Below are 22,038 nucleotides of genomic sequence, written 5' to 3'. Positions count from 1 at the left end.
TACTTGATTCATGAAAATATCGTATCAGCATGTTACCTCCAAATCTTAGAAACTGTATGTTTTACAGAGTTCCATGCGGAAAAACTTTCACACGTGGCTGTCTGTGTCTACGCGTCCATTTAGGGAATTATTATTCGGTTCATTTTCTATACTTTCCACTTCCGTTCATCCGTATGTTAAAGAAACCTAAAATTTATATACTCTATCTCATAAGTACGAGTAGAAGGTTCTCTCTTCTGATAAACTGGCGAAATTACAAAAGCCAAAATTCAGTAATATTCAAAAGTGTACGTCAAAAACGACAGACTGAAAATTGCATCGCGATACGGTAATACGAGGCAATTCCAGCTATTATCAGTGACGCCGGCCACAAATCGATTTCGGCTCCCCTCACTCGGCCATAGATATAGGAAGTTACAAAGTAGCCTGTGTCCGCTACCAAAACCTATTTACCGTGTACATAACCAAAAGATTTTTCATTATGTTGCGTGATTGTGTTGCCATCAGCCATCCGCCAATTTATATCGCAAACTATTATCGCATATGCTGGGAACAATCTACCACCATGTGGTAGCCCGACCGGGTGAATGGATGCTGTTCAGTGAAGCTATGCGTTAACGATACGGGCTTTATGCACAACAATTTGTCATTTTAAAAATGCGAATATTGAAGGTAGTTTCAGTTATCTTCAGTGAACATTATCTAAATGGAGCACGAGCAATTTTTGTCTATGAGGGGAATATTAATTATATACCTACTTGCATGATAAAGTATTTACTTCATAAAGCAATCAATTTTCTAAGCCAAATTAATTAAAATCAATCAGTCGGTCAAGCGTTGTAAGTATATAAAATCGGGATGATAATGTTTAAAACGATGAAACCTACCTGTTAGCGGAATCGAGGGGTAGCGGTACAGCCGGCGCAGTGGCCTCTCCATCTGGTAGGTCTGGGATGTGCGGCAGGGGACGACTCTGCAGGAGGGCTTCTGCAAAAATTCCCATACAACATTGCATAATTTACCCGTCACTTTTGAGATCAACTAGCTAGTTATTCTAATAATTTTGTTGTTCGATATATCATGCGTGAGACCGTAATGAATCCGCACTCATACTATAAATGCGAAAGTTATTATGTCTGTCTGTCTCTTATTCACGCCTAAACAACTGAAACGATTTTGAAGTAATCTGATACAGACATAAGAGACCCGAAATAGGATAGGATAAATGTATCTCGAAAATCCCACGGGAACAGGTACTATTCGGGGAAAAGCCCGTAATTGACTATCTTTTCCTTTCCATACGCGAGTGAAGCCGCAGGCGAAACACTTTTAATCGCTTGAAATAAAATAAAGCATTTTGCCCCTTTCGAAGTTGCATAAATGCAGATTTCCAGCTCGACCTGCGAGGATAGAATTTCAACGTGAAATTCAAAATGTACGCCCTGTCCATAAGGTAATTATTGGCGTGCTCCTCACACAATGTACCTTTGCTAATCCTTATATGACAGTAGAAAAGGTAACTCGATTAATTTCATATTTATTTTATCACCGAACAGTACTTTACAATTTGTATATAAGAATAATAACAGCTGCGTAGATAAAAAATTTTAATAACCAATACTGCTTCAGTGGACTGCTTGAAAAATTATAGTCAGAATTATCGTATTTCGAAATGTAGGTGGTACGTAACGTTTTACATATATAAAGTGTAAAAGGAATTTTATTTTCTAACATTGACATTCGCATTGCATTATCGGCTCGACGCGAGCTGGCTTCCATAGTCGCTGCATTTTAATTCGTTTCGTGGTATTGAGATGTGTTATGACGCAAAGGAAAATACGAAGTATACTAGCTATAGCTATGTAGGTAGCTACGATAATATGTAAATGTGTTACATTTCATTATTCATATAATCTAGGGGTTGAGAGTTATCAATGTGTTGGAGACAACGCCCTATGTACTTACTACCTGTTTTGAATACATTGTTCGAAATTTAATCAGCAAAATGTAACCGCTCCCTCGCAAAGATTAAAAAAAAAAGCTTTAGTGACATTATAGGAAACTCCGGCGCAGATTTCAAAGAGTATTTATATTTAACAAATGTTACTGTCCAACTAATGCGAGTGCGACCGTATTCTACGTAGCATGATAACAATAATTGTATTTCGACAAGATGTTAATTGCATCTAGTAATTGCCAGATTGGAGATGAACAGACAATATGACGTTAATGGAATTCAATAATCCGTTTCACCTAGATTTTGATACATACTAATCTCCTGAAATTCTATTGGCAGTACTATTAATATTTGATTACTGATCTTCGTATTTACCTGTAATCCGACACCTTATACGTATATGTGTATATGTCTTTAAGTGTATATATTGGAGAATATGCAAACTTATACTCTATTAATCTATCTGTAAGTGTTACAATAATAAAAATTTATTATAGCTATGAAAAATGCAGAAAGTGTTAAATTTGTCAATGCTTTCGACCTGTTTCCAAAGTAACTTAAATTTGCTATATATATTTATAGCTCTTTACAATAATAACTGTTTCTGTTCTCATCATCATCATCATCATCTTTCCATATATGTAGACTACAAGATACGGGCCTCCTATCAGGGTTTTGCCCATAATCTACTACGCTAGCAAAGTACCTGCGGGTTGGTAGATGTCACACATCGTCGATTTTTTTTATTCTTGGACATGCCGCCTTCCTCACGATATATTAGAACAGTAATGGTAGGGATGATGCGCGGATATAAATTTAAAATTTTATACGAATGAAGTCCGAAGTTCTCACCATAACTGAATTATATCTATTCTATTGAAATGTATTTCATATAAACCTTTTGAACGGTTATCGTTCCTAATTTAGTTCGAATGAACGTCTTCCTAGCTCCGGATGCATTACAAAAATCTTGTAACACTGTTAATCACAATCCCTATGACGTTTAAAACTAAACGTTACTACGCCAAGCCACCAGCAACATTTTCCAGCCGACCGCTCGAATCGCGTGTCTCTGAATGGCCGACGTCTGTCGACGATCATTAAAAGTAATTTAAAAGTCGTAGTTTAAAGGTCTCTCAAGGAAACCTTCGAAGCATGTAGAAGTTTGCATAAAGTGATTACTTGAAAACCGTTTGCGCTCTGCTTACACAGTCTAGATCCAGACAGGATGAAAGGCGATTACACTAGGCTGTCACCAATAGCGTTAAGTCTTCGGGGATTATCCTTTAATCGCTTGAAACGAGATCAATACACCTGTGATGCTATTGTGTCCTTTTGCGTTTAATTTTTTGAACTTATGTATTTTATAACGAACAGTGTTTGAAAATTCGTTATTATGTGTTGGAAACTTCCATTACCAACATGGTGTACAAACTAAGAGTAGGAATATGAAAATAGTTATAGATAGACTGCTCAATGCTTCAATACCTTTTGTATCATATTATTTATTTTTAACTGACGGATTAATTGTATAACGATCATGCAAAAACAAAGTGGAGAAAACACTTATGCGTGCGTTTCGGAAAAAGGTTAATTACATTTGCGCCAATTATGAAATTAAATTATTTTACCAAAGTTGCCAATTATTAAAATTATCGATTTCCCCAAACTTATTTATATTGTCCTCTAACACGTTCCTTTTTTGAGATCCATTTCCAAAACATACGGCATCCGATCACGATCACAGCTCGTGACTGAAAACCTACATTAAATATTTAATTAAATTGAGTTGGATAAAGACTATCTTACAAAAGGGAAATAAAGAGCAAGATATTTAAAAGCCCGGCTTGTATATCGAAGTTATAATGTCCCCAGACTCGTCGTTGATGTGCAAGCTATAAATCGCCGTAACACAATATCGACATAATAAGAACTCTTTTCCTCACGTAGAAACTTCAATACAAAATTCCTTTGACTGTTGCCTTCATATCAAAAAATCTTATATTTCCAAGTCGTCAATAGCTTTTCGAAGTAACTGAATCGCGGCAAAGGGAAATTTTTCAGCTTCCAGCCATCCGTGCAGCTCACGTACCTATAATACACATAGGCAGTCTAGACCTTTCGTTCGCGTTACATTATAAATACAAAGGTACATTTGATATTTTCATATTATGCTGCAATTTTATGATGTATACGAATGAAATCATATTTTGTAGTTTTTAAGTGATTGTTATATAGAACCACAACTACCTAATTTATATAACTGAGATCTTAACAATGAATTGCTTTAGAAATTGCATTTGCGTGTCTTTTGACAGGTAAATAAAAACATTTAATAAAAAATCCCCGTCCCTTTTTACACTTAATCAAGTAATCATATTTCAAAAAATACCTTACATCACTTTGGAATGGAGCCGATAGTATTGAACTAAAAAAATAAGAAATTACATATAACCACCGCGCCAATACTGCTATCAAATGAACTCACTCTCTTAGATCACTGTTTGAGAACTATGCCAAACACATACACACACACACACACGCGCGCGCACGCGCACGCACACACACACACACACACAGACACACACACACACAAATATCAACAACGACAAACTTACAACACCCTTCTTATTGTGACAGGGGTTAAAAATCTTACTACTCACTTCCACATGCTTCTAACTTATCTCATTCCACTTGTAAATGAAACCAATTCTAATGTATTAACGCTCGAGCTATATATTAGCGCAAGAGCGATATTCTAAAGGCTTCATGTATTATTAAAAGATATATTTATTGCACTGCTAGTGACGCGTAATTTATTCCAAAACTTATCATTTATTTTAAAACTCTTTACCTAAATAATACAGATGATTTGTATAACCGAGTTTGACTAATTAATACAAACTGAACAAACCACAATGCACTTACAACCCAAAAGCCGCTGATTTATAATCCACTATCATAATTAATTAAATAAGTCGCTCAATACCCATAAACGTGAATTGATTTGCCAGAGAGAAACTAACACGTAATATATATTTATACATTAAAAGCATGTTTATTAGACCGAACCACAGTCTAGTAATACAAAAAGTAGTTCAACGAAGACGTTTAGGCAGTTCAAGTGTGGGGGGCAAGAGACGGGAGGAAAGAGCCCGAGCTGCGTATGTAGCTACATACGCAAGGTTGTTCGCAGCTCGGGACACTATTTAGGGGCTGCCGGGCGCATGTTTTAATGTCGTTTTCATCGCTACACTTAACATTATACTATTATTTTGTCATTATATCATATGCATTCAGATTGAGTTATGTCAACGGCGACACTATCCATGCCATGTTCGGCGTTGTACTACTTTGTGTGCTGATGTATACACTGTGACAGAACGGAGAAATCAAATCATATATCCAATCATCAGGTACCTTTACTTATATTACTAATGCGAAAGTAAGTATGTCTCGCTGTATTAGATAGACTGAGACCCGAGAAAAGACAGGATAGTTGTTAACCCAGTAATCCCATGGGAGCGATCTATGCCAATATAAAACAGTCACCGTATATATAAAACAGCTCAAACGATGTTGCGTATTATTTATTTATTTATTTTTTTTTTATATTTGGCAAGCCTAAAAATCAATCGTAAACTTTAAATTATATATTAAGTGAAAACGGATTCCCGGTGTTCGATAGGTCGCCCAGTATCTTTATATGACTTGCTAGTTTGTTGCCACAACTACAGTTGTAAGAAATTTGCGGCATTCAAGGTGCAATTGTACATACGGTACTCCCCGTAATCCAGTTGCAGCCATTTATAATAATACTGTAACGGGTCTGCATACGTGCCATTCAATGTTCTTAAGGTATCCGAGACATCAAAAAGTCAAGATGTTATTGCGAATTAAACTTGCTGCGTGTTTTCAATATTCCGGTTTCGAATTTTAATGGACATACTCCATGATATTTTTGTTTTAATATTTTACCTGCTGGAACAATAAAATTTTTCGTGCTTTAGTTAATTAAAAAAAGTTAGTTTTAGTTATAGTTTAAAAATAAACGCACTGTTTTCGAACTTAGTTAACTAAATCTATTAGAATTAAAATTTTTGTCCAAGATGTTTGAACAATAACAAAAGACATATGGAAGTTCAAAATCCTCTCACCAATAAACTATAAAATCATAATATTTTAATGGTTGCATATACATAAAGGGTCAGAAAGGAGAACATTAAGAAAAAGCTGTTCTAGCGTTCACGTCTCAAAATATAGGCATATACTGAGCGGAATGCATATTGTAAACATCAATTAAATATTTACATTCACCAATACTATATCATAACGCTATAAACGCAGGCAGTCGCATCTAGTAGCAAAAATAAAACCGTTCAACGCAATCAAGTTTCCCATTTCGAAATTCGCTCACAACAAACGAGTGCTCAACTAAACGATATATCAGGTTCCAGGCTCACATTTAGGATAAGTAAAGAGTGGTTTAATTAAAATCAAGTCACACACGTTGCGGAGCCCCGCCAGTCACCGCATATGGCCAGTGGGCCGGTGAGTCACGTGACGCCGCGATACTTATCCGAATTGAACCGACAATTATCAACGTCTAATAATATCCGAAACTGACTATAAAAACGCAGAGAGCTCGGGACTTACTATCGCTACTTATTTAGCTAGCTGACGCACGCGACTGAACATTCATACGCGTAGCATATAGGTAGTGGATATATACTATAGTGCCGATAGCGCACAGACTGTGTTTTATCTTTTAATTGCTTAATAATAGAACTTCATTTTTATAGTTATACTTATGAAATTAAGCAAACTCATTTTATATATCTAAGAATTCAATTTATTTACGTTACAACTTAAAACAAAACTAAAAACTTTGTATCAATATACCTAATTACTAAGAGTGCTACCCACTCATCTCCGTGAAGTGGGTGCGAGCCAAGCCAAGTAGATAGTAGATAGGTATATATTTAGGTGCTACCTACTACTTTGATTCTATAGTGTGCTATGTAAAGTTCTTATCAACAGTAACTATGGATAAAGTAAATACTGATGAGTATTTAACCACTACATTATATTATTTATATGTAGCACAACGATAATTAATTATTTATAAATTGTTATTTTGATACATAAATGAATAAGTGAAACAGTTACTTTTTTCACTAAGAAAATAAATAAATTCAATCTTGACTACAATATAATAAGTTATAAACAAACAAAACCACGTTTATATATAATTAATTTTTTACGATATTCAAGCGTCGTTTGTGAATTGACAATTTTATTTATTCTCGTGTATTGTATTTCATATTATACATGAACCAATTCGGCGAATTGAGTAAATAATGGCCGCTTATACAAACTGCCAGAACGCTTCATTACCCTCATGTTAACCAAAAATATATTATTATGAAATACGATGTATTGAAATTCATTGGAACAAAAATATTTGAAGCTGAGCGTTTATTTGTGTGTGTGTGTGTATGTATTTAGTAGAAACCTATATCAATTATACAAATATAAACATTAAAAACCACAACGAATATGTTATTAATTATAATCAAACGACTAAAAGATTATTTAAACCTTATCTTTTATCGCCGTATGTTTCTCCCCGTAGTTGGTTTATAATAGACTTGCAATTAAAAATCTGGTTTAATATTGATACAAAATAAAGGTCTCTTTTATGTACCTACTCAAAAACGGTTTGTTAATAATGATTTTCTATTCACACGTCTCATAGATCCCATAAATTAAACGTAAAATCGCGTCCTCACGAAAAAAAAAACTCGTAGGCAACAATTAATAAACGATAAGTTTGTCTTGAACTCTAAAAATAATTGCGTAAGAATACACATTTGGAAATACGAGGCAAGCTCAAAGTCGCCTTTATACGGGCTCGGTGATCAAAGAGTGCTTCCCGGAAGTGAGGCGACGTACCTACCCCACTGGTGGGTCATTAAAATCTCACAATCGGTGTACGATTATTTTTCAATACGCGCTGGCTTTGAATTGCGAGTTGGTAACGATATTTGCTGGGTTATGAAGCTGTAATACAGTTTTATGTAGTTATAATATAGTTTTTACTTTAAACACATACGTGCTTTTATAATCCCAAAATCAATCTGACTTGTTAATAATTATTTTAGTGCCAATCAATTAAAACAGGATAAAATAATTTGTGAGATTGATTTAATTTTCAGTATCAACATCAAATTCTTAGCAAAGTTCAGATTATAAATATTTAAATTTTAAAATTTAAAATTAGAATATGATCGACCCTGGACCTCATTTTACTATAAATGATACTGAATAATATAAAAGTGAAGAGTTTGTTATAATGCGCTATTATCAGGCATACACTAGTGGACCGATTTCATTTAAAAATTCTTTCTGCGTTCGATATGTAACCTACATCCTTGAATGCTATAGGTTATATACGAAACCAGGGCGCACCGGTAGTAAATAATATTATAGCCAATCAAAAATTAAAGTCATCTAAAACTAATTTCTTTAATCCACACCGTTTATAACCACGATCGTTAGGTAAACAAAGGAACCATTAGATGCTCCCAAATCCAGCAAGAGGTACAGGCCACATTAATTATTGCAAACCATTCATCATCTCTCCCAGGACGTACCAAAAATTACATCGAGCATACACAACACACGTACGAAACACATTTAGATGATTTGACGGTGTGACCTACTTTACAAAAACTAAATATGGACATCGCGTCTACTCATTGTGGGATGTTATTTTCATCGTTGGATTTTAGTGAGCGTTTAATTAATTATCTAAGATATCAATCTGGCGGAGGCGAGGGCTGATTTCATATACAAATCGCATGATACCTATATGATGCCTCAACATCGTCTGTGGATTCACCTGAAATATATACTCCCTACTTAGGAACTATTTATTTATTTATTTATTTATATAGTAACAAGTAATTTACATACAACTAGTTACGTCAATTAAGATAGGCAGTAATAGACCAGGGCCGATGCCTTTAAAAATGGTAAAAAATGAAAAAAAAATACAGTAGAATGAAACCCATTGGAAAAGGGGAATGTGATCAAAATGAAAGGAAAAATAAATTACGGTCGATCCGAGTTCGGGAGTTGGGAGGGGATGATGTTTTAAGGGGAAAAATGGTTTATCTTGATTTCCGGCTAAACTACACGTCCTATGCAAAAAAGTTAAATGGCAAAATTGTAGGTAATAAAAAGATCTACAACTTTTGTATTTACTATTTGTTCACATAACCTCAAAATTTGGGTGATAATTTCAAAAAAACGATGTTTTTGGTTTTTTATTTATATCTTTTTCAAAAAAAAATTTTTTTTACAAAATTTTGTAAAAACTTACCTTATTATGTCCCAAATACACTGTAATTTATTTGATTAAAAATATTTATTTTTTCACCTTATTTTCACTTAATATCAAAAAAGCACCCTAATTTTCAATCGAAAATTCTAACGTCAAAATATCAGCTTTTTTTCAAAAAGTTTGGGGCTTTTTGTTCGTTGAAATATCTACTTTCTGATGGTGTAAAAAAAAATATACGTTACTATAAGAAATGTTCTCAGAAAATGCAAAAAATTGAAAAAAACCCATATTCGAAAAATTTTCTATCATTATGTACAATTTTGAGGTATTTATTAAAATTTACACTTTAATTACGACTGGAAAGAAGGAATGGACTGGGACGGGTGAGGAAAAGGAAACGGGCCTCCGGCTCCCCCACTCACCGTACGAAACACAGTGGCATGCCACTATTTCACGCCGGTTTTTTGTGGGAGTGTAGTTCTTCCCCGGTGCGAGCTGGCCCAATTCGTGCCGAGGCGTGCTCGACTCCCACAGTAAAATAATTATAAATTAAACACTTTTAGTAGAATAATAAAACTCGTTAGGTATATTCGATGAATAAACTTTAATCTCTTAATGTTCGTACGTATACCTACGGCATGGGATATAAAGTACTACTTATTGGTTACATAACAGCGGAGTAATCTCGAGATTCATCCAGTAAAGTAGTGTTTTTTTTTAAGGCAAATTACGCACAAAAAACAATACACGATCAATCTGATTAAGGGTCTACAATATTGATATTTTAAAGTCGGTTTCAGTCAATGCCAGCAGATCGAAAGATCTGGTTCACTTGGGATTTTAAATCGTACCGCTTCGTCATCATGCACCAAAATTCCTCGAACCGATTTTGTTGAGTAAGTGTTCGGGCGATATTTAAAACAATCCTGTAAAGTTTATTTATAGCTAGCAAAACAATCTTAATAACAATCAAGTCTAATACATATACATAAATTAATAGGAAACATATTGAATGTGAGGCAATAACACCCATTCCCCATTCGATTTATCCATATACCTATAAAAGATCTATTATAATAAAAAAGAAAATTATTGTAAATTTAAAAATAAACATATATCAAAATAATTTAGTCAACATCGGTTGAATGAAATCAGCGCGTAAACATCAGGAAATTTCATTTTAATAAATTGCAACTAGCCAACCAACGAGGGTATTTTAATATAACGATACTAGGTGTTCGATGACGGTAAATCGATAAATCTCGTCACGAACGAATAAACTTAAATCATTGCTGTTATAACAGAGTTTGGACTCTTTAATTTAAATCATTGGATTTTAATTGAACTGGCTGAAATATGGGCATCACTTTTTTTATTGAGAGCATGTGTAACAGACGTGTTTTGAACATACGCAAACATTCAATTAAGAATATGTTGATTTAAAGCAATTTATTTTTTATTTTTTTTATGTTACAGTCGGCAATGGAGCTGGTGGGACGCCTAATGGTAAGCGCTACCATCGCCCATGAACATTTGAAGAGGCATAAGACCATTGCAGACCTTACGCCTCTACAAATGGATTGCCGACTTTTTGGGAAGGGATTAAGAAAGGATTGGCGATAGGAATAAAGGAAAGGACTGGGAAGGGTAAGGAAAAGGATATGGGCCTCCGGCTCCCCCACTCACCGAACGAAACACAGCAGAATGCTATTTCACGCCGGTCTTCTGTGGGGGTGTGGTACTTCCCCGGTGCGAGCTGGCCCAATTCGTGCCGAAGCGTGCTCGACTACCACATAATAAATTTATAACCAATAGTAATAAATGACATCTATTAGCATAGGCTTCTGTGAAATTTACATGTAATACCTACTTGGAATCATTTGCGCGATTGCTTCTAAACATTCACGTTTCACATCTTTATAAGTTACACAAATTAGACTTCACCATTGCAATTCAATTATAATAATACTCATAACTCAAACAAATACCTGCTGCTTCTTTACTTAACACAATGACATATTCCGCCAATTACCTACCGACTGCACTCATTTATTTTCCGACGGACACTCCCCGTACGTTGGGAGTAAATACCATAAAGCCGTTATCCACACAAAGTGTAATTAAAAATAGAGCTACGTCGACTCATATCATAAGATAAATAAAAATGGCCTTACAATACAGAAAAATTAATCCTTGTTTATACTTTCCAACAATATCGCATGTTTAACAGAGAATTAAAATCGAGTTCACGAGATACGGCATTACAAAAAGTGCACTACCTTGATCTAGATAAAATGACAAAAGTGACCGTACCGTTGCGTGTACGCATTTCATCGATTCAAAGATACCCTTTTGTATGATTATCATAATTGTTTATAAGTTTATATCTCGAGACATCTCGATGACGTGGAGAGTACTTAATTATTAGTCTGCAGGAAAGAAAGTGGTTGTAACGTCCGCGTGGGAACACAGAACCGGTTCCGACGACCGCTCGTGCCTTCCTTCCACCAGCGCATTCAGAATTCCATGATACCGTTCAAATAACTCATTCATTTAAACTTAGAAAACAGTTTCGGGACTCTGAATAACGATACAGTGAAAGGGAAGCGGGCGCGTCGATCGTAAGATGAGTGGAATCACGACGCGTTGCTTTTATATATCGCATACCTTTTATGCCTGTAGAGTAATTTTAAAGGAAACTTAAATCCTTTCAGTACATCTAGCTATTTCCCCCGCTCATATTCCAGTGCATAAAGGAAGATTTCGCGTTGAGTAAATAAGTCAATTACAACAGCGCAGGCAACAAAAGGAGAGCAATCTAACGTTATTAAATAATTACAAAAAAAGTTAAGTTTAAATGTAAGGCCGTAATTTCAATTCGTATTAATAAAAGTGAAAGTATAATGTATAAATATGCATTTTATACATTTTAAACACTTTATATGTATTCGCACCGCCGATATTGAATATTAACCCAAGTAATTAAAACGCAGTGAAACTTTAAATTAATAACAGGACGAAAACTGTGTTCTACGTTATTAGCTTATTCAATTATCTCTTAATGCCTTAGAAATCCTCACTTAATGCCACCGCTTTACAGATAATGCGCGGAGTTAGGGAAGAGAATAAAAATCAAGGATTTAATCTGCTAGCGAACTCAACAGCGGCTAAGCTAGATTTCCCTACAAAGTAGTGTGCCTTGATTTAATTATCGGACCCGGTTTCAGAGTTCTAGTAAATTAAAAATGAAAAAGAAATCCTTTCAATTCTATTTACCGCTTCTTGCTAATTAAAAGGTGGTCTATGCAAAATGAAAAACCGAATGAAGCGAGTTTAATTTTAGTGGCATAGAAATTTATACTAGCGCGGACGTGTCACGTCTTCGTATATTATGAACATGACTTTGCTACTATATTAATATATATGTAAATAATAATTGCAGACGTTAATAAAATATACATTACTTAACTCGTTCATGGCTAAACACGATAGAACTGTAGCAAACTATTGAAGTATTAAAACCATTGTCACCGACATATGCAATATCACCTACATATATTTAATTAGTTACTATTAGCTATAAGCACCTTTATCGTATTGTGTCAAATCATAAAACAATAAGTTAATTCAGACTGTTTAATACTCACTTATATAGAAAGAAAACAAATAGAAATTATGGCACACGATGACGCTTACAGACGGCAGTCGGCTTCCATTGTTATGTTATAATAGGGTTACCAGATTTTCTTAATTAATATTTAACCATGTCAGAGAATTATCTTCATGGTTTGCATAACTTACTCATAAACTAAAAGTTACGTCTATATCCGTAATATAAGTAATCGAAAAAATAACAGATATGTAAGCTATATTTTGAAGCTCGTGGATTTCATAGAACGTACAGTTCTGAAGTACGAATTTCGAAGAATTTAAGAGCGTTTACCAATTATTAAAGCAAACCTATCGTTTCGTAACTGAACTCCTTAACCAAACTTTTACATTAACTTAAACTCAATATGTACAATGTATTACGCTAAGAAAAGTTTCATATACGAATGCTAGTGCATATTTATACATGCACAATATGCAGCTAGCGGTAATAGTGTATATATAACGAGAGGCAACCCTAGTTCCTGTGCCTATATGCGCGTTCAAGGCCGTAATGAGTTCTTGCTGATATGCATTAAGGTCGACGTGTATAAATCGCGACTAGCCAATACAATGCATTACATGCGATATAAAGATACGTAAAACATATTTTATTTCTTTCGAACCGACGCGTCAATGTTGTTAAATTTTAGGCTAATTTAATATCACAAATTTAAATGCAATATTTTCGGAATAACCAATTCTTAAAGAATATATTTTAACATGTTGTACCGAAAAGTTATAGTAATTTTAGTATTGTAATAGTAGGTTGTAAGCAGATCAAGGAATGCAATTGTGTGCTAATGCATTCGAGAGAACTTCCGCCCCTGTCTGTTCTACGAGAACTAACATGTAACTAGGCGTTTGAACAAAGAAAAACGATGATCTTGAATGTGTTTTGCATATTAACCTTAATACTAATGAATTAGAGAGTAAATCTGTTGTCAAATGAACAGATATCTGTTTTTTGATTCTTGTTTAGACTAATAACACTTGTGTTTTCTACAGAGGAAGGTGGGATGGATTTGTATGATTTCTTCTTCTTTTTCTTATTGTACATAAATTTCAAATTACAGTTAAATAACAGGGTAAATATTTAATCATATTGTTCTTGTAAATCAGTGTTCGCATGACCGAAATCGCATGTAGCAACTACAAAAAAATTAATATTGAAAGTTCCGTTCCTAGCTCCAGCATAGATCATACCGCGTCTTATAAATCTGAAAGTACTGTATGGGTGTTTACTGCTTTTCAAACAATAGATGAACACATCCATCTAAGTCAAAGCTATATATAAAAAAACTAAGTGCTACCCTGACAACTGAACGAAATTTCAAAAGATAAAATTCTACCTTAACGATGACGAATGACGCCGCGAATAGTAAAACCAAACGAAATAATGCATGTAACTGTAACTCGAGAATTGTGTCGCCCTCATTCACATTGTCTTATCAGTGTTATCAAGGAAATGCTCCGGTGTAGGTATCTGATACTGGTCTTAATAAATTGACGGCTAATCGATTTTTGTGTATCCAGGGATCATCGTGACAATTGCGGGACTTGTAATGAATTTTCGTGAGCGACAATGTTTAATTGATGTGTGATTGCGGTATTATAACAATTACAATAAAATATGTCATAACGTAGCTATTTCGCTTCAGTTATATGTTTTTTTTTTTTTTTCTTTTTTTTTTTTATGTCATAGCGGGCAACTGAGCTGGTGGTTCGCCTGATGGTAAGCGATCACCACCGCCCGTGAACATTCGCAAAGGTTGGGCCTCTGCGAATGCGCTGCCCGCTTTTTTGGGATAAGAGAAAAGGAATGGATTAACGACTGGAAAGAAGGAATGGACTGGTACGGGTGAGGAAAAGGAAACGGGCCTCCGGCTCCCCCACTCACCGTACGAAACACAGTGGCATGCCACTATTTCACGCCGGTTTTCTGTGGGGGTGTGGTACTTCCCCGGTGCGAGCTGGCCCAATTCGTGCCGAAGCGTGCTCGACTCCCACAATAAATGTTTGTTGTAATCGTAAGTTCAAATAGTACCTAATAACGGGTATAACCAATATTTTTTTCCTGGATGATGTATGGACTAACACATTATGTCATCAGCAAAGATTGGTTTATGATCATGAAGAAAAAACATTTTAAGATTAATTTATTAAGGGGATTAAACGATTTACACATTTTATGGTTTCATAATACATTGGAACAAAGGAGATGAAAATGAAGTATGCATAGTTTTGACGCCTAAAAAAAACATTATAAATTTTCGTTGTGTTGTTTATTACCAATCACATAAACACGTAAATAGACAGTCGCTTTGCAGTTATAACAGTAGCAGAGCAATGAAAATACACTTATCACAGTCTACTGATTAGAACTATCTGAAAAATCGCAAGCAAGTATAAATATATATAAAGAATAGTTGATCAGAATTTCAGTTTTTCATTCTTATTACTTTAAATAGGAAGTGATTCTGAAACCATTTTGGATTTCAGAGTTGGGACAAAAGATGCACTTCTTATATGTATTCAGTGATTGGAATAACAGTAGTGCATATCATTATTTTGCAGACTTTTTCATAATCCAAGTTATTAAGTGATAGACAGTTTTCAACATGTTTTTAGATAAGCATTCTAAATATTGCTGATATTGAAAATTTCATAAACAGAAATGACTACTTAGGCAATACATTTGTAAACTAACTTCTGATGTTGATTGAATAAATATATATGTACATTTTTGTTATATAGAAATACGTTTTTAGCTATTGTTCTAATAATATATATGTACCAAGATTATGTTTACCACAAATTTCTGTATTATATTTTCACCTCTTATTTTTTGAACAATAAAATCCATTCTAAAGCTTTGAATCTCTTTTATGATTATGGCTTCTAATACAAATCTTTGTTTTTCTTGGTATTCCTGAACAATAAAATGATTTGTATTTGGCTTCAGAAGTGGGACTTTCAGAAAGGTTATAAGAAAATACAAGATTAAATAAACAATTGGCACACAATATTTAGTATTGTATAATTATAATAATATATTTTGATTCATTTATATGTATTTAACTTTTCTTTGCATTATTTTTACGCAAATAAAATACACAATAGATAATGTGTATTTGCAGTATTACGAAAATGAAAAATAACTAGAGTATTATTGTTTTGCTCAAATCTCTTAAGCAGAGTGGGAATAATGAGACAATTTCAACAAACATATGATTGAATTGTGATGCACAGCATAACACATGGGTGACATAAGAATGTTTGTGATGTACAGCATAACAAAGACATTTGGACATAATGCAAACTCTCTGATAGATAAGGAGATTATTTTTCTATTTGTTAAAGTGATCATATGCTTCCCTTTAGTCTCCTTTGATAGTATGTATGGGTTACTTACTTTTGTTGTTCAACTTATTTACATCAAAAGTAACCATGAAAAATCAGTTAATAAAATTTTTATTTTTCCTTTTCCTGTTGCATGCAAAATTACAATAGAATGTTATACAAAACAAACATTGTACATGTGTTAAGCAATTATTATTTGAGGAAAATGTAGGATATGATTTTAAAATAAATGTTTATGGTAGAGTAGCAGTTACAAGTTTGAAATTATGCAATTTCAATCAAAACAACCAAGAATTTAAGGTTTATTTGTTGCTTGATAACAATTAATTCTCACAATTCTCATTTCTTTAAATATCCCAGTAACCGATACAACAAAGCATCTTTTTCATTTATTTAATAATTTTTTAAATGAGTACAACTTAATTTTCAACTTAAATAAACTACTGTATTTTGTTTCTTTCATGGTATTTTGATTTGGAAGCAAAGTAGTGAGTAATTACCTATACATTGCTTAAAACAGAACAAAATAGGTAAAGAAATATGTTATTTTAGCCTTGTTTTGTGTTACAAAAATCTTTCTATATTAGGTACTGCGCTATAAGAAGGGTACATTTTTAATGAACTTATAACAAAACTTCTTATTAGACAATGATCTTTAAGGACTAAACAAAATATGAACTTTATTAGGTAGTAATAGATACTGTACTATTCATTTAATATTAGGTAGGCATATCCAATCCTCAAAGTATGAGGTTAAACTTAATTCAAAATGAATTAACAGTAGAAACATTTCATTTAGAATAAAATAAGTAAAAAGCATCCAACTTTTTGGATTTTTACATGTTGTTTATAACTTCATGGCAGAATAATAAACGGTTCTATAATTCTCTCCAAAATTGTTATTTCGCCATTAAAATTATTTAGCAAAGGGCTTTCTACTCCTTTTTTTGTAAATCCTCTTTCCTGAAAAATGGACCGGTTCGGTCTAAAAACTATTGAGTGACTCACCACTATGTTCTGTGAATATATTCGAACCAAGCATGCGGGGGTCTTTCGGTACCCGCGGCTTGTTTCGAGTCGAACGAATAGAAGCCCCGCTCGCAGTTCCACGCTCCTTCGCCTGCTGGGCCCCCATCCTGAAGTCAGAGAACCGCCACCCTCACGGCCCCGATGCCGGTACGCGACCTATCGTCTTGTCACTCTAATTCAATAAGTCCAATAATAGCACGATGTATTTTTCTCCCATTATAAATAATAAGTTCTTTTTTATTTAAAAACTAAACACAATAGTTCATATAAATGAAACATAAAATCAAATTAAAAGACGACCACGCGTCCGAGTCCGAACATATTTGAAAAAACATTACCGGAATTAATCACTCATACAAAAAACACAACCTCCGCCATTATGTGCAACTGACATGTTTGGATTGACGTCGATTTTTGTCTCAGCATAATGTCACTAGGGGCAGCACTGTGGCCATTTCTTTCTTTGTCTATGCAATGTAGCACAGATGTTAAACGACAACACAAAGATGTCGCGCGACAAGGAGTAACTAGTTTTTAATCTGTGCGCTCGACCCTGACTTAATTTCTTCAGTTATTAATATCTAACCAATCCAAAATATTTAATTAAACCAGTATCTATCAGCCTCTATTTATAAAAAAGTATTAAAAAGAAACAAGTTACAACTGTATTTTATTATAATAACTAATTAAAATATATCCCCAAACATATTCTTATGTCATCAGAATGCTCTCCATATACATCACATGTTATCACTCTCTCTCTATTGAAAGATATAATATAATACAAAAATTCAACAAAATATATATTACATGGTTTCCTTGTAAGGATCATAATATTATGTAAATTTTTAGAAAATGTAAGTATATTATATCGCTATAAAATTAGAAGAACCGTTATATTTATAATTTAACTCGTGAGATCACAATCTGTTGAAAATTGTTATCCGTAATATTTTGCAAAGCATTATTTTTCGGTAGTTTAAAATCTATTTAATTAAATAAGTCAAACGGTTAACCGTTTAATTTGAAAGTGATTATCGAGCATTCTACATTACGAATTAACCTGTTCGCACGGGTAAAGGTACAGAAGATACCAATAAAATAAAATAAAATAAATACCAATTAAAGTCGGCAATCCGTTTGTAAAGGCGGAAGGGCCTAAATAAGATTTGCTAACGAATTTACACCTTGGCAAATGATCATGATTCTTGGTCGACGATGGCCTAGAAAAATTGGTATCCTAAAGTATTTTTAATTTCATGATTATGTATTATACCATTTCGCTTAATTTTTTTTTAATACCTACATAAAAAAGGACACATATAATGAAAGAAGAAAGATAAGCTGCTATGAAAATAAATAAGGCTGGTTATTTGACACCAATTTATTAACAGATTTGTGAAGATAACATTGAATTAATACATAGACACATAAAATATTATTATGAATATTTTTGATAGGTACTTACATAATTATATGAGGTACCTAAGTGCCTAATGAAAATGTAAATGGCAACCTCAGACAACTTGATGGAAAAAAGTCAAAATACTGTCAAAGTCAAATATGGTATTTATTTTTCCATATGTGTATTATTTTAGTACTGCCATTCATAAAATAGAATTGAATTGAATTTTTTATTTTAGTACTATAATGTATGTATTTACGCGAATTCGAGGTAAAGAATAAAGATTTATAATTTTGACGCATAATTTTAATTTTAAAATTTATAAACTCAATACTCTTGGCCAGATATGTAGAAGTAACTACTAGCTATCAGCTAGATATTAAAATATAAAACAATCTAGATTTAAATTACCGCACATACAGAGTTTTTGTCGTCGTGCAGTAAGTTATTTATTGTTTAGAGGATTCATATGTGTTTTCAAGTAGGTAGCCATTTACTTACATCAACACTTGATAAGAAAGTTACATTTATAGAATACTCATTACACAGATTACCTAAAATCTTAAGGAAACCATATATTCTACTTACACTTCTGTCTCATATCATAATCACATTAAAATTGTGACATCATAAAATATTAAACAATGTAAAAATCTGTAAAATCAGCAAATTGTTGTTCCGTGTTTTCCTTAAAAAAAGAAACAACTGAAATTAATTGCAAGACAAAACAATGTAGATATTACCAATATTCAACAAATTAGTTTTATACTAACGTTAAAGTCATTTTAAAATTCAACAAAAAATGCAACAAATAAAATTATCAACTGTCCTTAAATTACATAATTGAAACAATCCTATATTATGATCACCTAAGTCACGAAAGCCCTGTAGTGAGCATTTTATGCTTATTAGTTATATTATAGTACCTACATGTATTCCATAAATACAGTTAAAATTATATATTTTTAGCTTTGAAAACAAGAAATGGTTAACACAATTTAAATTTAATTACCCCTTACTTTGGTTAAATCAGGGGTTGTATTATAGGTTAATTACTTATTAATTGTTTATTTAAGCCAGCTATTCTAGAACAAACAGTTTAAGGTTATTATCATTAAAACATTGTGAATTTTAATTCTACAAAATTATAAGTATGAAGTAAGAAATTCTATAACATTTGTCATCTAATAATTGAGTGATATAATTGACTCAGATATGTTAAATATGAATACTAAAGTTATCTCTCACATTTTTATCACTAGAAGTAACAACTCACAATAAGATATCATCATCTCTTCTTGGCCCCGCATCTTATAAACACATAATTTAATGTTGTGATGTAATGGTGAACAAACCATTCAAATAGTAAAGAAATAGTTAATATACTTGTATTAATAGTTTTATTATATGAATCATTAAAGTATTTAGAATACTCAATAGAAACATTCTTCTATGAAGGATTACTTATTCTTATAATATGTTTTTATCTTCTTTTCATATAATATTTATGTATAATCATTAACACATATTTTTTTTGTATTCATATAATAATTTATTACTATAATATTACAATTGTTAGAGTTCTATCACTTGCTGATAAAGTCACTGATAGCCAATTTAACACTTGGATGTGCATTTTATTACACATTATATATATGTTATTTTAACTATGTAAATGATAAGCCAAACAGAACTTATCCAGATGTTTTCAAACTGGCTATAAGTATAGCTTAAATACAATGTCAGAAATGTGACCTACTGCCTACACTATTTCTGAATAAGACAAAGAATCAAGTAACAAATCCGGAATGTATTCCATATCATAACAATATTTATACCTGAGGTATGAAGTCCATAATAATTAATGACAATGTGAAATAAGTAATTTAATTAAGTACTGCACAAAACGTTAAAAATCTGCATAAAACAGTGAAATTTCAGTGTGTCCGTATTACATTAAATGTGTATTAATCAAAACAGTATTAAATTTGAATCCGATAAAATACTAGAAGCAATATAGGATCAGTGAACTTACACAAATAATACTATCACTTTAATACTGCATTTTTAATTAAATTGTCCATTTTTCTGTTCCCCAAATTAATGTTGCAAATAACACAATTGAATAATTTATATTCTATAAAATTAAAATATCTTTGGCACCTACACTTTGGCTCTTATTTTTAGAGCTAAAAATAAATATATTTTGTTAAATAAGTACATAAATTAAATAATTTGCAACATAACATAACATGTTGTGTATAAGAAATAGTTTCTTACCAATATGCTGTCTAATTACAATATAATTATAACATACAGATAAGTAGGAATTACATTAACTACTCATAAATTACATGTTTAGAGTTAATCTAACAATCATGAATGTAGAATTAATAATAAAACATGCCAACACCAATTTCTCTAACACATATTACCTACACTTAAATATTATATAGCTAAGTACATCAACAAACAAAAATTTGATCATAAATCGAGTTTGAGCAAAGCTACACTTCCCAGAGACAGTTTTCTTTTCGGTACTAATTATTTGGATGTTACAGTAATAAATAGGCAAAAAGTAGGATATATATTAAACAATTTGAAGCATAATTCACAAGTGACATATAGCCACAGAAAATGGCGAATCAACAATGAAAATACTACTTTATCTCTAACCTTGAATATATCCTACTCCAATAACATGGCACAAAGACTTACACGTGATTGTTTATAGGGATCCAACTGTGAAATGTGATTTTCCGTTATTCCAGATGGAAAACACCTATGCTGTTTCAGACTTCAGGAGTGATGTAGTGGAATCACTGCTGAGGAGTACCCACTATCCTGGCAGAGGAGCCTCCTCGTAGAAATCGGGCTCGTCATCTTGCTCGATGTCCTTTTGTGCTCCGTCCAACTGGAAAATGTGTGAGACATTTAATCATAACGTAAATTTTAAACTCATCCATTCAATACTATAATTCGATCCTGAAGAAATCAGTATCAGTAATCAGTCAACAGCTGGATCGATTTGTTTTTTATTTACTGTGTTTGTTTTTGTCAGGAGGAAAGTCGAAGAAATTTCTGTTAAAGTACTGAAAAATCTTTACCGCTCGCAACTGCAACGGCGTAAACACATAAACCAGAGACATCCTCAATGGAACCATCATCACCAAGAAGAATGGCAGTGCGAGAGAGAATCGAGATGACTTCACGGCGTACAGAATGCAAATACCGGCGATTTGGATGATCGTGTACAGGTGCATCTTCAGCGTTGGTACCTGGATAGAT

The 22,038-nt window shown here is 33.0% G+C and overlaps 2 protein-coding genes and 1 long non-coding RNA gene across 8 annotated transcripts in view; 1 reads left to right on the top strand and 2 right to left on the bottom strand.

The window, feature by feature from the left end:
* Positions 1–17,738, bottom strand: part of LOC119835413 (tyrosine-protein kinase Abl) — a 55,964-nt gene extending 38,226 nt beyond the window's left edge. Inside the window, exons 1-2 of the mRNA XM_038360191.1 lie at positions 17,325–17,738; positions 888–987 (exon numbers count right to left, since the gene is read on the bottom strand). Of these exons, the coding sequence (XP_038216119.1) occupies positions 888–987; positions 17,325–17,451 (227 nt within the window). The 5' untranslated portion in view covers positions 17,452–17,738. The remainder of the gene's footprint in view (positions 1–887; positions 988–17,324) is intronic.
* A 1,226-nt stretch (positions 17,739–18,964) lies between these two features.
* LOC119835608 lies at positions 18,965–21,953 on the top strand. Its single transcript, XR_005288064.1, has 3 exons — positions 18,965–19,020; positions 21,522–21,675; positions 21,812–21,953. It is a non-coding gene; the product is annotated as an uncharacterized LOC119835608 (long non-coding RNA).
* Positions 21,522–22,038, bottom strand: part of LOC119835607 (anion exchange protein 2) — a 68,445-nt gene continuing 67,928 nt past the window's right edge. For all 6 annotated transcript variants that reach the window (XM_038360531.1, XM_038360532.1, XM_038360534.1 and 3 more), the window contains 2 exons: positions 21,858–22,028; positions 21,522–21,664 (listed from right to left, as the gene is read on the bottom strand). In XM_038360531.1, coding sequence (XP_038216459.1) covers positions 21,590–21,664; positions 21,858–22,028 — 246 coding nt within the window. In that variant the 3' untranslated portion in view covers positions 21,522–21,589. The remainder of the gene's footprint in view (positions 21,665–21,857; positions 22,029–22,038) is intronic.

The sequence above is a fragment of the Zerene cesonia genome, chromosome Z (genome assembly GCF_012273895.1).
Source record: "Zerene cesonia ecotype Mississippi chromosome Z, Zerene_cesonia_1.1, whole genome shotgun sequence".
NCBI lineage: Eukaryota > Metazoa > Arthropoda > Insecta > Lepidoptera > Pieridae > Zerene > Zerene cesonia.
This window is presented reverse-complemented; position numbering and strand designations above follow the sequence as displayed.